General features: G+C 36.2%; 1 protein-coding gene across 12 annotated transcripts; it reads right to left on the reverse strand.

Annotated features, from left to right (window-relative positions):
- Positions 1–367: 367 nt before the first annotated feature.
- cUnh14orf180 (chromosome Un C14orf180 homolog) lies at positions 368–18,453 on the reverse strand. 12 transcript variants are annotated; one of them, XM_083544176.1, is made up of 10 exons: positions 18,036–18,453; positions 16,281–16,311; positions 14,391–14,477; positions 13,021–13,144; positions 9,187–9,217; positions 8,981–9,089; positions 5,827–5,930; positions 5,614–5,731; positions 5,165–5,191; positions 368–2,806 (listed from the first exon to the last, which is right to left on the reverse strand). In XM_083544176.1, the coding sequence occupies exons 1-10, from the start codon at positions 18,186–18,188 to the stop codon at positions 2,601–2,603; spliced, it is 990 nt and encodes a 329-aa protein (XP_083400302.1). In that variant the 5' UTR covers positions 18,189–18,453; the 3' UTR covers positions 368–2,600. The 12 variants fall into 12 exon arrangements, with proteins under 12 accessions (XP_083400302.1, XP_083400303.1, XP_083400299.1 ...); XM_083544177.1 differs by having other exon boundaries at positions 13,021–13,141; positions 18,036–18,438; XM_083544173.1 differs by having other exon boundaries at positions 5,827–5,981; positions 13,021–13,141; positions 18,036–18,438.
- Between the last annotated feature and the right edge of the window lie 725 nt (positions 18,454–19,178).

Raw genomic sequence — 19,178 nt, forward strand, 5'->3', positions numbered from 1 at the left:
TCATAATAGGCAATTCTAATGACATGTAATTTCCAGATGGTTTCTAGTCAAATATTGCTCATTACCCGATAACAGGAGCTTGTGATTTTATCTAAATATCACAAACCTGATTAAAACATGGCACAGAATTATTATCATACATTGTTTAGTCTTTTATGCTTCTTATGCTTGAATTCTTTAATACACTAAAGACCTATATAAAAGTGTCCTGCAATCAAATGACATCCAATTCAAGTATTCCTGCCTCACACCCAGTATTCCTTGGCTTGGCTTTGAATAATAAAATTGGTAACTGAAAGTGAGTGGGTGAATACAACATACAGCTAATGAATAGTTGTAAAATATATCAGCTCTCTGGTTTGCAATATTGTTTAATCGATATCTTTTATTGATGTCCTGTTACAGTGTCATTCAAAACCGAGAGGAAAGAGAACCTTAAAAAGGCACTTCTATTAAATGTAAATCTCATACAGTGTCACTGATGAAAAGTGGAGTGGAAACACAACCAACTGAACCGAAGCAGAAACTTAACAAGAGCATGTGCTCTGGACGATTTTAAAGTATCAAATCATCTACAGTAAATTGAATTCCCTTTTTAAGTGAACATTGCTTTATATTGCCTTGAAGAGTTAAAATTCAAGTACAAACCAGTTGGTTCATTTTTTTCTTCAAACAGTATACATTGTACAGTATTAAGCTGTGCTATGCAATGGAAAATCATGCGCTGCTAATTGTTTAGATTTTGATGCATTACTTATGTACAAAGATTCACTCAGTGTAATTACTCTTCAAAATTTTTATGACCTGGACTGCTTTTCATTTCCCTCAAATATCTCACAGTGTTTGAATTTTCTGCATATCACAGTAAGTAATGCATTTGTTGCACATTCTCTCCTAAGTATCACTGCTTATGCTGTGCAGTTTCTCAAAGTACAATGTGTACAGCCCCTAGAACTCCTTCCACCAAATAGCATGATACAGTACAGCATTAGCTACATAAATAAAAGTGAAAACACAACTAATGCCCAGCATTATTCTCTATTAGGGACTCTTATGACCAAAAATGCTAAAGGACTGAAAATGAGTGAATGATGGTAAGGCCCAATTAGTGTGCTTGAACCAAATGGTTATAAATTATTTTTAAAAACCCACAATCTTAAAAAGGGATTATATTAGACACATGCACTGAAAATATTCACATGTACCTTGTCTAATACTTCACAATCACTGCATTTTAGTATTTTTACAATAATTTTTGAGAAAGGTTTTGTTACATGGATAATTTATCTGTCAAACAATAGGAAAGTAGGAACCAGCTATTCATTCATTCATTCATTCATTCATTTCATTGTTGCATTAACCATTACATTGTTTCTCCATTTCTTTCAAAATACAGCACATTCTCTCAGTTTTACTGGCATACATAACGATAAAAGAAAGAACAAATTATTGCTTGAACATTTGATCATAGTTGATACTGAGTGCTTTTTTTTTTTACTGGAAATATACCACTGGATTTAATGGTTTTAAAATCTTCTCTAACAAAGTAAAGCATAATATACTTAAAATCACTGATGCTGAGATCAATAAAAAAATGAACAAAAACTACAATTATATTAACTATAGAAAAAGTGAACAGAAAAAATACAAAAATAGTCAAATAAATAGAGATATCGTATATACACAAGCTGGTTCACTCAAAAAAAATATCAACTGACAAACATAAAAATAATTCAAATCTATTCATTAGGATTTTTGTAAACAAAAAAATTCCCTTGCCCTTTGATTTATGAAGTTAATCTGACTTGGCAGAATATATGGCTGGCTACACTGTGAAACGGTCTGGTTTCACTTTTTTTTTTAAGTAACTGTAAAAGATGCAAATGTTGTGCTTAAATTTACATCATAGTCTATCATATGATATTGACATACTGAGAACTGAGTGTTATTCATGATTCTATGTACGGTACATTCAAATACAATGTGCACAATAAGATGGTTTACTTCATCCATAATATTTTCTATTTACATGTGTAACTATTCAAAGCATGTTGGATAGTAGTGAAATAAATAATTGTTTGCATTCTATATAGACAAAAAAAAGAAAGATGTAAGAAGGTGCAGCTATGTGATTGAGTGTGACATCTAACTTTGTATGCTAATTTAAATAATAATTATTATAAACCTAATTTTACTACATTAAGATTTTGTTGATTTTTGAGTATTTTTTAAATAGGTTGCAACAAACAGAAACAGATATATGGTCTAACCACAAGCATTGAAAGACAGATATACAAATTTGAAATGTATCTGCCTTTCAGTAAAAATGAAGATATGCCATTGAAGTCAAAAAGGGCATAAGAATGCCATCTGTGGATGGCGTGCAAAAGTTAACTGCTTCTCATGAATGGTATTTGAAGGCATTTTTCAGTCCCAGTGTGGAAACCATCAAATAAAGGGTCTTACTTTAAGTGCCCATTATTTCAGTGGTCTTTAATGAAACCTGATTCTGAGCTATAAGTCTTTCTGTGCCTTTGTGTGGTTTTCTGTACTTATGTGAGTGCATAGAAACACTGATGCCACAGGCTGTCTGGTGGTGGTCACTGCATAGTTAGCCAGATCCAGCAGCCCCACAGGATTTGCTTGAACCGCAGCAGATAGACAGCAAGTGCTGCCTGTAGTTCCTCACAGGCACGGTGGGGCCGTCGACGGTGTGTGCAGTACAGAGCTAAACCCAATGCTGAGAGCAGCAGGAACAGACATGTAAGCAGGGCCAGGTGAGGGCGGCTTTGAGATGGGTCATATCCTGCAAACGACAGAGGTCACAGAGGTTAGGAACTGCCAGTAAAACGCCTAACTATTTAAATGGCAAACAAGATGCAGCTGAGTGCAAAAGTTTGCATGTACCTACTGTAAAACTTGGAAAACATTATCACAAGCAAAGAAATGATTGAAAAGGGTATATTACCGTATTTTCCGGACTATAAACCGCTACTTTTTCCCCACGTTTTGAACCCCGCGTCTTAAACAACGAAGTGGCTAAATTATGGATTTTTCCTGGGTTTTTCCCGGTTTCACAAACTTCAAGCCAAAAATCGGAACCCCATAACATTAGACCAATGAAATTTTTGAACGGAAATGAAAAAACGCACTTCACCTGTGTTCTGAGCTGCACGGCATCGGGAGAAAAAACTTCCATTGGGTGATTTTTAAACGCACGGCGATGCCAAAAGATAAACTCCCGAGAGAAATAGTTGTGAAAGGAAGGAGGAAGACAGTGAACAATGACTTTCTTGGTTGGCTACTGTTTGATACAAGCCATGTAAAGCGTTGAGTCAGGGTGAAGGGAGAGCTCGCTTCTAGCATGCTATTCCCAAAATACCGCTATGCTCCTAAAGGAAGCGCAACATATTTCACCCGTTACACCGTGTGTAACGTGTCTTTCGTTAAAGCCTGTGTAAAGTAAATTAGTGTAGACACCTGAGGCTTATAGACAGGTGCGGCTTATTTATGTTAAAAATAAAAATATTTGTAAAATTCAGTGGGTGCGGCTTATATATGGGTGCGCTTTATAGTCCGGAAATTACGGTAATAGTTTGTGTAATGGTTTTATTGCCATAAACACATTAAAATATTTTTATACCCATCTGCAGCTCTGTGTCAAGGGGAAATAAATTGTGGATACAATCACAGTATGATATGAAAACCCTCATTTTTAAAAGTATTGATGCAAACAAAAACACAACAGGGAAAGCATAAAAAGGAGCAAGAAGTCAGAAACAATAAAGCAAAAGAACCAGACCTTTAAGTAAAAGGGACAAACCAACAAAACATAACAGGAAACGATGCTACGTAAACAAGAAGCTTCTTAGCTGCGTTTGTGGCAGTGGATGTGTTTGCTGAATCAGAATCAGAACCATCTTTATTGGCAAGTATCCTGGCTTGCATGTACACGGAATTTGTCATGGTGTGCTTGTGCTATTAAAATATGAAAAACTATACAAATCAGGCAAAAAAAAAAGTAAAGTGACTGTTTACTATTCTGTAGACAAATAAAGACCATTTAAATAAGTTGAATAAAACTTTTTAGAGTTTTACTTACTTTTTAAAAGTTTTTAGTATTTTTTTTTTCTTTTACTCACACTCCAAAAGGATACAAATTTTGCACACAAAATATGTAGTGTTCCATTCATGAAATGATCTAATTGTCCAATTCGTAGCAGCAGTGTGTTGCATAAAATCATGCAGATACGCTTCATGATGTAATGTTCAATTCAATCACCAAAATAGCGAAAAACTGTAATCACACTGACTTTGATTGTTGCATGAGTTTAGTTACAAACAGGCAGATTGAGTATTAGTTTAAAAATTAAAAGTCTGGTCTAATGAATTTTTGTTCACTTAGATGGTAGGGTCAGAATTTAGCAGCCTGAATTCATGGACCAAACATGCGTGTCAACAGTTCAAGCTGGTGGAAGGGGTATAATGGTTTGAGAAATGTTTTCTTGGCACAACTTGGGCCATAAATACTTGTCAATCATGACATGAATAAATAGTGTATCTGAGATTATTGCTGAGCATGTGCATCCCTTCTTACAGGGTGATAATGTGCCATGTCACACAGCAAAAGTATAATTCAGTGTGTAGTGTTCACTGGATCTGAATCCAATATTACTCCTTTGGGATGTGATAGAACAAGACAACTGCAGCTTGAAAGTCACCCTGTGAAATCTGTAGGAACTGAGTGATGCAATTAGGTCAACCAGAATCTCAAAAGAATGGGTTTTCATCATCTTTTGGAATCCATGCCACAAAGAAATAGGTTTGAGAGTAATAGGGCCTCTACCTTTATTAGTGTTCCAAATAAAGTGCACAGTGCGTGCAAATTGCACAGAGAAAAGCAAAACTCAAGCCTCAAAAAAGAGGTCTACAAAATTAAACAAGACAAATGCTTTAGGTGCATGCTGTGTACTGAATTCTTCAATTAATAAAATTGTGAATGCTACTTTTCCTTAATGCTGTTTTGGGTTTCACATCTAAACTAGTAAGCATCAAACTAAACTATATTTTGTGACAACAGAATATGTGAAGTTTACAAAAGATAGGTTCATGCATCATGCACATTACTTTAATTAAATGACTGTTTAATAAACAATACACTCACCTCCTAAACAGTCATAATATGGAATGTCTGTAAATAATGAAAATAATGAAATAATGCTTTAGATCTCCTTTTTCTTTTCTCTGACTTTAGAAAAAAAAACCCAAAAGAAAACAGCAGCTGAAAGAACAATATTCATTTTCAATTACAGGGTAGTCAAGTTGCCATCTAAATTGAATGTCTTGGTAAAACAAAAACAAAAAATTTAAAACTGCTAGCAAATTAGACATTTATTGTCTTCCTGTCATAAGAATAATAGCACCGACTACACAGTACCTCATTTGTAGTATAATTAATTATGTGTGTAAATCACTTGGGCACGTTAGTGTGCTGTTGATCCTGGTTGATTCATTAACTTCAGTCCCACAGGCAAATATCTGACACAGCTCTTACTCATTCTCTTTGAGTAGTAGATCTTTATGATCCAGGTGAGAAACCTGCAGGTCTCTTACCATGAACAGTAGTCTCTGGTTCAGTGAAACGAACACGCCTCTCGGTTTTCCGCCGATGAGTCGAGAATGGCTTGTTGGTCCTCTTTAGGATGGAGGTGGGGATTTTACTGTTAATGACCTGTAGCCAGAAAAATAAATATTATTCTTTCTTGTTGCATAAGCATATTATTTAATTCATAACCATTCTTGAGTGCAACTTATAAATATCAGTACCTTTGGTTTTGAAGTGTCTGATGGAGGATATGCATCTTTTCTGTGCCAGAGTTCAGAATCTTTATCGTTATGAGTGAAACCGTTGAGTGTATTGTTGTATGCTCCTGGGGCAGAGAATGTTTTTGAGAGGGCTGACACACACTGACCCAATGAGTCTGTGAAATAAGCATGTAGTGTTGAAGTATAACATTAAATATTTTTCATAAAATCATCTCACATTTGTAAGCTCAGAAAGCATTATGCAATACCTTTGAAAGAGCTATAGCATGCAGCTGAATTTAAATAATGTGCAATAGTCAGGGCTATTTTACAACACTAAGATCATCCTACAGTCGTAGATTGAGCATAACAATAGACAGACACTTTCACTGGTGCTTTTGGAAAACTAAAGTTTATTTTTAACCTGAAGTGTCTAATAGCAGGTAGAGTGTAGACAATAATAAATGCATTGATGTCCCAGCAAATGTGCATTGCTATGGCTATCTCTGTATTTCCTAAGGAAATTTGTGATGATATTCTGGTGTAAGAAGCAGAGCATGTGTTTAATAAACACATCTTTTCAGCAAGCATTATTTTGCACCTGTACTAAGATGCTGAGTCATTCAGTCTCTTAAAACAGCTTGACTCAGTCGCTTAGATAAACATATGGTATATATTTTTAAAACCATGTGAAACAGCATCTGGCATGCCTCCTGGCATACAAAAATAAAAAGGTATCGCAACTCTCCACAAAAAATCTTCACAAAGCTGTAGAGAAAATCTGACCTATTCCTTTCTTTTTCTGTATAGTTGTAATAACTATACAGAAAAAGAAAGGAAGACCTGTTCTAATAGTGTTAATGTAGAGAATTTTCTCTTTAATATATTAATAAAACTGATAGCAATAATACGGAAAAAGTCTACTCTCTCTCTCTCTCTCTCTCTCTCTCTCTCTCTCTCTCTCTCTCTCTATCTTATATATATATATATACATTGAGGAAAATAAGTATTTGAACACCCTGCTATTTTGCAAGTTCTCCCACTTAGAAATTATGGAGGGGTCTGAAATTGTCATCGTAGGTGCATGTCCACTGTGAGAGACATAATCTAAAAAAAAAAAATCCAGAAATTACAATGTATGATTTTTTAACTATTTATTTGTATGATACAGCTGCAAAAAAGTATTTGAACACCTGAGAAAGTCAATGTTAATATTTGGTACAGTAGCCTTTGTTTGCAATTACAGAGGTCAAACGTTTCCTGTAGTTTTTCACCAGGTCTGCACACACTGCAGGAGGGATTTTGGCCCACTCCTCCACACAGATCTTCTCTAGATCAGTCAGGTTTCTGGCCTGTCGCTGAGAAACACGGAGTTTGAGCTCCCTGCAAAGATTCTCTATTTGGTTTAGGTCTGGAAACTGGCTATGCCACCCCAGAACCTTGATATGCTTCTTACAGAGCCACTCCTTGGTTATCCTGGCTGTGTGCTTCGGGTCATTGTCATGTTGGAAGACCCAGCCTCGACCCATCTTCAATGCTGTAACTGAGGGAAGGAGGTTGTTCCCCAAAATCTCGCAATACATGGCCCCGGTCATCTTCTCCTTAATACAGTGCAGTCGCCCTGTCCCATCTGCAGAAAAACACCCCCAAAACATGATGCTACCACCCCCATGCTTCACAGTAGGGATGGTGTTCTTGGGATGGTACTCATCATTCTTCTTCCTCCAAACACGTTTAGTGGAATTATGACCCATAAGTTTTATTTTGGTCTCATCTGACCACATGACTTTCTCCCATGACTCCTCTGGATCATCCAAATGGTCATTGGCAAACTTAAGACGTGCCTGGACATGTGCTGGTTTAAGCAGGGGAACCTTCCGTGCCATGCATGATTTCAAACTATGACGTCTTAGTGTATTACCAACAGTAACCTTGGAAACGGTGGTCCCAGCTCTTTTCAGGTCATTGACCAGCTCCTCCCGTGTAGTTCTGGGCTGATTTCTCACCTTCCTTAGGATCATTGAGACCCCACGAGGTGAGATCTTGCATGGAGCCCCAGTCCGAGGGAGATTGACAGTCATGTTTAGCTTCTTCCATTTTCTAATGATTGCTCCAACAGTGGACCTTTTTTCACCAAGCTGCTTGGCAATTTCCCTGTAGCCCTTTCCAGCCTTGTGGAGGTGTACAATTTTGTCTCTAGTGTTTTTGGACAGCTCTTTGGTCTTGGCCATGTTAGTAGTTGGAGTCTTACTGATTGTATGGGGTGGACAGGTGTCTTTATGCAGCTAACAACCTCAAACAGGTGCATCTAATTTAGGATAATAAATGTAGTGGAGGTGGACATTTTAAAGGCAGACTTTTGGGGTCTTTGAGGGTCAGAATTCTAGCTGATAGACAGGTGTTCAAATACTTATTTGCAGCTGTATCATACAAATAAATAGTTTAAAAATCATATATTGTGATTTCTGGATTTTTTTTTTTTAGATTATGTCTCTCACAGTGGACATGCACCTACGATGACAATTTCAGACCCCTCCATGATTTCTAAGTGGGAGAACTTGCAAAATAGCAGGGTGTTCAAATACTTATTTTCCTCACTGTATATATATATATATATATATATATTTTTTATTTTTTTTTTCTCTTTTTTTTCTTCTTTTCTTTTACTCACACTCCAAAAGGATACAAACTTTTGCACTCAACATATGTAGCCTTAAAAAACTGAAATACACCCACTAAGCACTTTATTTTCTTTATTTGACATCTTCCCATTCATGAAATCATCTAATTGTCCAATTACGTAGCAGCAGTGTGATGCATAAAATCATGCAGATACGCTTCATGATGTAATGTTCAAATCGATCACCAAAATAGCGGAAAACTGTAATCACACTGACTTTGAATGTTGCATGAGTTTAGTTACAAACAGGCAGATTGAGTATTAGTTTAAAAAATAAAAGTCTGGTCTAATGAACTTTTGTTCACTTAGATGGTAGGGTCAGAATTTAGAATTTATACACTTATACACACACACACACACACACACACACACACACACACACACACACACACACACACACACACACACACAAACTAGTGTTATGGAACTTAGTTTCTAACTGCACAGTTACATAAGTGTGATTGTTCATGAACTTCTTCCACCAGCTTATTGTACCTGAGTATTCAGTCTTGCCAATCTCAGCATAGACTGTGCCCAGTAGCTCCAGGCTCCTGGCTGTGATTGGGTGATCGTTACCAAATGCTCGTTGATGTATTTTTGTGGCCTAAAACAATTAGGAGAAAAACACATAAACCTATAATAGTTCTATAACCTCATGGTTTATTTAACAATACTTTTTGATGGTACTATGACATACATACCTTGCCGCTGTACTCTAAAGCAAGATGGGGTCTAGAAAAAATAAATACGCCAAATATGAACATTTATAAATATTCCCAAAGCGTTTTAGGGTACATTACACATTGCTTTACTTACACACACTAAAAAGACTACTAAGTTATCATTGTCTTAGAATGTGATTGTCTGAGACAAACTCACTGATAATGATCTCTTCATTGTCATTAAACAATGAAAAAATACATACACTGGCAGTTTGGTGTATACTAGTATTCTCTAGTGATAAGCTACAAGTGTTATAATGAAAACATGACTACACAGTCAGAAAGGGAAAAAAGATCTGATGCTCCTAGGCTGCTTTGTGTCACCCTGGCAGGTATGTAATAATAAAAGTAATAATTCACACTCTGTGGTGTGTCAGAGATGTCAGGTCAGGAACTAAACAGTTGTAAGCTGTTTTAGCAAAAAAAGAAAGAAAAAAGAAAAAAAAAAAAACACTTTTAGTGCACTCTGTTTTACTTAGTGCTTTGGTTACCTTAGTGCTAACAAGGCACTGCATTGACTGCATTGAATTGTTCTACTGTGTTTATAGGTCTGTGCCAAACAATACAATAAGTACTCTTTTGTCCACTTTATGACTGTGATCCTAGAGGAATATGCCTCTCTTTTTTTTATATATGTTCTGCATATTAAAATTACAAGTAAAAGTAAAGTTAACAAATCTTTGTCTGCCTGTAGTGTGTTTGTGTACAGATATGTTTTTCCAAGCCCTGATTTTACTTTTGCATGCTAATATTAGTTGGCTAAAGTTACAAGCTTGGTCTATACTTTATTTATATATTTAAGCATTTACACTTTTATTGTATTTTATACTTGGTTATAATGGTTGCTTAGAGAAATGATTGTTTTTTGATATGATCTATTTGATAAAAGCACTAAATAAAATTAGAGTTTCAAATACTTAGGCATGTATAAACTCACATCCCACCCCTCAAATTACTATGTTGGCATGCCAGATGGTTTATTGAGAGTGACATGAGATTCATTTGTGACATTGCTTTTGCTTCTATATGTATAGTATTTGATAAACATTCAACAGAATTCAACATGGCCTCATGCCCTGTCACTGCTGAACAATGTGTTTATTATGCAAGAGAGATTTAAAGGATATTATATTGCAACATACCACAACTTCATACTATTTATTGATACTTATTGATGTATATTTATGGGCACCTATAGCACTGAAAGAGAGTCATGGACTGTTGGTCAAAAGACAAAAATAGCCTGTGACTAAAAATATCATTGAAGCATTTCATTTGTAAAGCCTACATTTAATCCATGATGGAAACTCGGCTCTCTGATCTGGCAGACTTAAACACAAATACATTCTTTCAAAATACAACAAAACTATGCAGTGTCAGGTACAATGTGTTGTTCTATTTGAGTGCATAGGGCACATCAAATCCAACCACACATGGACTGTTATTCCTGACAAGGTTTCAAATAAAGATCTGGCAGATTAGTTGGATTCTTCTATTGCTGTGCCTTCAACTGTTTGCAAGTTTTGCAAATTGCTTTAGACATTGGCATCACTAAATAACAAAATGTAAATGTAGAGGCAATGGTATGTGTGACCTTTGCTAAACCTGGAGGTGTTTGTCTTTGTGACTTTAGAGTGACATATTTGACATACTTGACACTGCCTCAGGCATTTTATATCATAATTTGTGTCACTTCAGCTTTATTTTCATTAAGGACACATTTCTTTCTTAGCAGAAGCAAATTGTTAACATAATGCATAACCCCTAACACAATAATACTTCTGACCTTCATGTGCACATGGTATGCACACATTGCTGCCTTATACTGTACATGAAGAACTGTATATCCTACTTTAAAATACAGGATTATGGCCCAGAAAATCACTTTGAATCTGCCTTTAAATCTGTTTATGATTATCATGCTCTTTCTGTGCAAGGCACTTACTAATGGATCAGTGTCAGTTTGCTTGGGGATTGGTCTGTTCACATAGGACATGTGATGGGCAGTTTCACTGCACAGGTCTAAGAAGACACTGCTTTCAGCAAGGGCAGAACTGCTTGCTATTATTGCACTGAAAGATTTAAGAAGCCTGTTCGCCCTGTGGGTGTGTTTATTCATAATGTTTGCAACAAGCTACCCCTGAGCCAAGTGCTGACAATTGCAGACAGCCTCATCTCTTTCTGACTCAGCTATTGAAATTCATATGTAAAATTGACATTTACCTGCAGGTGGATGATTGGTCAGCACTAATGTGTCTCTCTCTTTAGAACTGTCTGACAGAGTTGCTGGAATCAACATACAGCTGCAGTAATAAAAATAGTATGAACTATTTTGTGAATTTTTAATGGCTACACCATGTGGTTCATGACTTTAAAGAAACCCCATCCTTCATTTTTTATAAGCAAATTCTGCTGAGCTCAAGTGCTTGCACTGAGAATAATTGTACATGGTGCTTCAGTGAGCACGTACAACCTGAATCACTGCCCTTTTGTGCTTTCCTCTGTTACCTGACCCACAGTATCCTGGCTGCGATTAAAAGATTAAAATGCAAATACCAACGTCCATCCTGGTGTCCGTGGAAACATAATCTCACAATGATAATCTCAAAATGTAAAAAAATAAATTAGGTTTAATGTCTGTTTACTTATTTCAGCATCAGTTAGCAAAATTATGTTTAAATGGTACAATAAGGTTATAGTCTACAAACAGTGCAAGGATCTCTGTGTCCATGTGTAAATCATGTGGTGAGCAAAATAATGTCTCCCTGGTCATGTTAATCCCTCTGAGGAAACAGAACACCTATGCAGGGTGCCCTAGTAACACCTGAAGCCTTGGAAGTCACATAACACTCATCACTTTCCTGCCTTCTCATCAGTCGGTGCATTTGTGTTTCTGTCTATTTATTTATTTTACCTGTCTTTAGCATTTTACTTTTATATAAAATATAATGTTTATTTGGCAAATGCTTCCTATTAAGAAAAGCAACAGTGATCAAATACTACTGTTTACATCAACAAAAAAATATGCAAGATGGTGTGTCATTTAAAGACCTGTCAAACCTTAAATGATCTAATTTGGCTAGATGCCCTTACAATAATAGTATGCAGTATAAACAACATACCAATAATACAGTAATATAGAAATCAGAATGCAATATAAGTAGACCTAGGTAAACACGTCAGCGTTTAACACCATTTTTTATCATTATATACAATCAAAGAGTCAGTTCAATACTTTGCAAAACTGTGTAATAATGTGTAATAATTTTGGGCAAGTGGTTATTCTCAAATAATAATATGCTTGAAATGAGTGCAGTGAATTTATTAAAGGTGAGAAGCCTATAGACAAATATGTATAATGCAAGTGTTACATTTTTGGCCAAATAGATTAGACTGTTCCAGTAAAGTAAACTCATTCATAAAATGTTTTTGTTTCACATATACGTTGTGCGCATAATGATAAACACATAAGACTGAATTCAACAAAACATCCTAATTACAAATCAATCTCCTTATATCCTTATGAACTTTCTAAACCAGACATCAGTATTCCATTACTACCAGGGAAGCATTCTTCCTGTTAATAGATGTGCATTTAAACATGAAAATGATAGATCTCTCCGAGTTCCATCAAAATACATGCAACTCATTGCTTCAGTAATATCAAAATGCTTCAAATAATATCCAAAAAATATAATCTATATCAAAATGCTATAACTTATTGAACATTTTGCAGAAGACACATGAAAAGGCATGTCATACCCATCCTCCTGAATGATTAGAAATTATATACCATGGTAAGAAAAAACATACCTTTTACTCATGATGCAGAGCTGGGCTAGCCTCTCAAGATCCTGGCCCTGTGAGGCTTGTTCTGATAACTCCTCTTGGGAGAGCCATCCTGGAGAACCCAGTGTACTTTCCTCCTGAGAGCCTGCTACACAAACATATGCCTGAATTAGAAAACTCCTTTATGCCACATTTATGCCACAAGCGTCGAAACTCTACAGCGATCCAAAGTTCCACTTCACAAGCACAAGCCAAACTGAATTACGTAGACAGAGAGAGAGAGAGAGAGAGAGAGAGAGAGAGAGAGAGAGAGAGAGAGAGAGAGAGAGAGAGAGAGAGAGAGAGAGAAGGAAGGACACCTGATTTTGCCACACCCAGATATTCAAATGTTCTTAAGCACACACAGTCACACACTTAGCAAACATAAACATGAGGAATCATGAGGAAAAAGTAAGAGAAGACAAATAAAATATGATTAAATAAATATGATTAAAAAAAGTATAAAGAAGACATTTAATACTAAGTATCTTCAAATAAACTAAACTAGTTTTATATGTATAATACCTGCAGAATATAATAATACAAAAATTGTTATGTTCCTCAGTAGTTCATAATGCAGACAGATTGCACAACTTATATGTAAATGTGTTGAAAGGAGCAAGTATAAAATAAACATAATGGTAAAACCTTTAAACTGGGGTAGATTGTCAAAAAGAAAGCTAAAAATAGCAGATTTCTATGAATATGAAACTTAAGAAGCTGCAGGACTTAAACCTGACAGTACTCAATGGAGTCTCATTGAACAGGGAGATGGTCATAGCAGTGCAGTCTGCTGGTGCCGAGTCAGACTTCACAATTTCCCAGACTCTACTGGCCCTTTTATTGAAATTGTGGATAATGTAGACATTTATCTGTTTGACGTGATGCGCTTCCATTCTGAGCCCATACGCCAGCTGTCTGCTGCTTTAGCAGCATCAGACAACCAGGATAACACTATGCAGATATGCATCAGGAGACAAGACAAATGGCTCCTCTTGCTCTGTAAATAAGGCTGGCTTTGGGCTAAATGTACTTTTGCACTCTACAGGGAGCTAAAACCTTTAGTGTTTTAAGTCTAGTGAGCAGAACAGTTTAGCAATAACATCAATCAGTTAATAATTTTGTCGCTTATAGCACTGCCGTTCTAGCAAATACAAGCTCAAAACAAACCTGGCAAATTTCTTCATGGTTCCTTTTTTATATGAGGCTCTTTAAGTCTTATATTGATGTGCCCTAAGGTATTAATATTACTTTTTAAGTTAGCTGAAAACATAATAATACATGACTGTAGCGCTCCAGAGTGAACTATAAAACAGAAGTTAGCAGGAGGTGGATAAATCATAAAACAGACTTGCCTGTGCTTCCTTGTAGAGCGGTGAGTTCAATCAATGCCACCTCATAGAACATCTTCTCTGCCTGAATGAACTGCAGTGCTTTCTCATCTGTTTTATATAAGTGAAGGAGCAGATTTGCTTGTCATGAAGATTGCTGGGCTGTTAGAACACACAGCCAAGCACTTAGAATCAATGTAAAACAACAAAAAAAATTCCACAGCCAATACTTGATTCTGTATTGTTTCAATGCAATACAATTCCTTCCCAGATGAAGCAATGGAGCTATGCTTCAATTTTAAGCTTTTCTGCAGCTCACTGTGAGTTGTGATTGGGCAGTGTTTTTTGTACCAGTCACTCTCTTTCCATAGAAAGTCACAAAGCATGTGCTGGAACTATTAATAGACATGTATTTGTAAGTGTATTTACATAGATATAGGCATGCGCAAGGGAAAAAAAATCTCTTTGTAAGATGATAGTGTTTGTGCTTGACAAGGAAAATATACTTAAAATAGATATGAATGCCCTACTTTACTGTAGGTTTCTATTCTAGAAACATGTCTATTTTTGTCTGATATTGTCTGATGTATTTTACAGCATAACCCAAATAATATTTGCACAAATAATAATATATAATAAATTGATAACAGACATTGTAATGTGTAAAATTTCATACCTGTGCTATTCATAGTGTTTGGTTTACAGTGCCAAGTAATAATTATTCCAGGTAGATTAACAGTGTATCAGACTGGAAAAATGTAGCAGCAGGATGATTACAGCATTTTTATGCCAGGGAACACAACTCATAATTCAGACATCTGACTCACATACAAACTCTCAGATATAAACAACATCCAGCAATGATGCCATGGCATTTTGGCAGATACCAGCTGTCTTAAAATTAGGAGTTTGATTGCTCTGTGCTTAATCTAATATGTGAATCATCATTAGAGATCATTTATGCCGTTCCTGCAAAATCTTTTTTTCTGGATTATGACATCCTATATATTCCCTCGAGTCCCTCATATTATAATCAATTAATTGCTACCCCATGTGAATGCCCATCCAAGGTGCTCTAAATAATGTACTTTGAACGATCTTATCTTTGATTGAGATATTTGGCCCAAGGCAGGGAGTATATGTAAATCATATTGATATGCAGCCAATTTGAATAAAACCTACAAACATAAAGATAAAAGACAACTTCTTAACACTAAAAAAGTAAAGTCAGTGTCATTTTTGTCCAGTATATTAAAGACTTATCTAAAATCACTCACACACTACCTACCAAAACAACTGTGTTTAACTGGGTCAAATCAGATTTTAATTAGTTTCAGACTTCATAGATAGGGATGAACCAACAATTTTCAAGAAATAACCAATAGGAAACCAACAAGGACTGCTCTGGAAATGCTCAAAAGAAAGAATGGGAAACAAAGCAAAAGCTTGCTAATATGTTTGTTTGCAGGTTAATAACATGGAAAATAAAATCTTCCCCTTTGTCTGTTGTAATCTTGTATGGGTTTTTGTACATGTAAAGGCTATATATACAGTCATTACATGTCTCATGTGTGTGCATTTTAAATAAATTTGAGAAAACAACACAACACTAACCAAAGCACAAATCTGTAAATGTGCCAGCTACAAGCAGGATGTGTACACTCTAGAGCACAGGGAGTGTTTTATTTCTTTATAGAAAACTGTAAATTATTTACTGACTGTAAATTGCGTCAAACTTCTGGGTGACAAATCCACAGTCAAGAATACGTTGCAATAGAAACAGTGTTTGCACAATGGTGTTGTGTGTGAAGGCAAAAATGCTCTTAGCCTTTATGTCCTCATAGTGGATGAGAAGATACTCAGAGGAATGTTCTACATGTGCAACATTTCTTGGCTTTCCAGGGGAAAGGATACAATTTCTCTCATCGATGAAGAGTTCAGCAATCTAGCAAAGAAAACAAAAACACACAAATTTGCGTGACCTCATCTATTAATCCTAACATTATAACAAGTTTGTGGATGACAAAATGATTTGAACAATGTTACAATTCCAAGAAAAATCCAAAAGTAAATCCAGACTCTAAAAATGTCACTTTCTACACTAGTATTCAACACTGCAACCAGAAGTGAGAGGAGTTTAAGAACTTGTTTATATGTGAACAGACTCTGTGTCATGCCATACATTCCTTTATGCTTGTGTTACTGTTGATGTTCTGGCCATTTCCTGGGAGACTTGGACACTTGTAAACAGACTATGTTGATTAAAATGTTATCAGAGAATAGAGGTGTTAGCGGTGAATATGTCATCAGAGAGTCACTTCAAAAGCTAGATTAGACAAGGCCACTTTAATGTGAAGGCATATTCAGTTGCGGTGAATTAAATAAAAAGTACTATTGAATGATATTTGATAATATGGACCAGAAGCAGAGGTGGAAAATATTTAAATAATTTTAGTACTTATACAATGATAATTTTTTTAGCAGACTTATAACTCACCTGAGTGTTAGTGAAAGTGAATACTTATACTGTACTTTTACTTAATTACATAAAAAAAAAAAAAAAATTAGATTCAAAATTCTCCTTGTTGTTTTTCCATCTAATTATTGTATGCCATAGATTAATCAAATAGGTTCAGCTACGCAGTTTGGCATTTAATCAGGTTGCCAATTCATCATCCACAATGACCTTCTAATGATGGAGAAGCCACAGGCCTGCTGTGTAGAAATGAAATTGAGTGCCCCTGACCCTACCTCAGTAAAATGTATCAATATGGCAGAGTTAACAAAGTTTGGTGTCAAATGAGGGACAGGGAAAAAATCTCTCAAGAAGGTATTAAGACTCTATTTAATAATAATAAAAAAAAAAACTATACAAGTATGTTTTGCTGATGTTTACTAGCTTTATCAAACTAAGTTAGTCTGCTTTCTATACTAATGCTGGTTTACACTAGCATTGATGCCAGTAACCAACATACTCAAGAAGTAGCCAAATTAGTATTTTAGTACTTTTTTTTAAGTAAGAATTTATATATAGTAATTCTACTCTATATCCTTGCGTATATATAATTTAGTATATTCAAAAGTAGCAACTCCTTCTATTTCATTTCACTTTAGTAAAATTTAGTTCATATAATCTTTTACATAAGTATAATTTTATTTCTATACTGTATAATGTGTTCTGAAACGCCAGCATCTGTGTGCACACACATACAGTATGTGGTATGTCTTATTAGGAGTAAATGTTTGGGTTCTTCAGTTAACAGTGCTACGGCACTGGCCTGTGATTTAGCTTGATTTATGTTGCTAATAAATCAAAAGAAGCCACATAGCAGCCAAGGCTATGTGGGTCTTGATTGTTTATGAACCCCTGTTCACTGACTGTGTCTAAATACTGAGCACATTCTCATGCCTGTCCCTGTGCATGCAGACTGAGCCATCATGCCATACATGCAGAGATGAATCTAGGTCAAATATGACGTCTTTGAGGTCTGCATAACATTTACATAACTATACCATTTCGAAAGCAAATTTATATTACAATAGCAAAGCAAGATATTATAATTTTTTTCTGCAGCATTTTCCCCTTCTAATGTACAGTGAGTGATGAATGCAGTCTGTACATCCTGATGAATTCTGGTGTGGACCACTGTCCTGCAGACTGAATCTCACCTGATGCAGGCAGTTTGGCAGCGATTGAAAGCTCTGCACATGGGTGAGACCCAGCAGGCAGCTAAGGAAACACTGCAGAGCTGCCCTGGAGTCTCCCTCCTGTTGAAAGCGCCTGCCCTGCTCGAACAGGCCCTCACGGCCTCCGTTCAGCATTCCTTTCTCGACACTACCCACCTCCGTGCACGGCTACGCGCGTTCATGTAGCACACAGCAGTTACACCTCCCATCTGAGCCTCACAAGCTCTCAGTCCCACGTATGAAGATAAAGCACTGCAGGCGTGTGGAGAGGCCAGGGAATGAAAAGAGACTGAAAAAAAAAATAAAAGAGCGAAGAATGAAATGAGTGGGCGTAGAGGATCTCAGCTGTTATACAGCCTCTTCTAACAGCTATTCTGTAAGACTCAAGGTTAGGTAGCGTGGGCGGGCGACATCGAAGGAGGGGAGGGAGAGAGGAAAGTAGAGAGAGGGAGGGTAGGAGAAAAGAAGGTAGAGAGGGAGGCTGGTGGAGCTTGAGAGTAGATAAGAGAGGGGGAGCGCTGTTCATTCTCCACCCACACTTGCACACTTCCAGCACTTGGATTGGTAACCTGACTGACAAGGCTTTACTGCAGATTGGCACAAATAAGCATATAAACTACTTACACTAAATATGTTTAAGTATTAGTTCCCTGGTTAATTATTATTTTCATTCTTAATTGTTTTAAGTGAGCAAGTTTTATTCAAATTTACAGTACACTCAAAATAATAATCAGAATCAGAATACTTTATTGGTTCCCTCAGGAAATTGCATGGTTGCAGGTGCTTACAGTAAAAAATTTGATAAAATTCAAAGCAGCTGTGAAAAACAGATGGCAGGGAAAAGTTGACAGGCATACAATAATAGTTATAAAAGTTATTGCACATGTAAAATATATATTTTTGTGAGCATTATAATTTGATAATAGAACTAAAAGCTTCTTTACTCCAAAATCATATTAACTGAAGATGGACCCTCCAGGAAGGAGGAAAAGAGGAAGACCAAGGAGGAGGTTTATGGATGTGGTGAGAGAAGACATGCAGATGGTTAGTTTGAAAGAGGCAGATGTAGAGGACAGGGGAGGTATGGAGACGGATGATCCGCTGTGGCGACCCCTAACGTGTGCA

Source organism: Silurus aristotelis (genome assembly GCF_946808225.1).
Source record: "Silurus aristotelis genome assembly, chromosome: 6".
Lineage (NCBI taxonomy): Eukaryota > Metazoa > Chordata > Actinopteri > Siluriformes > Siluridae > Silurus > Silurus aristotelis.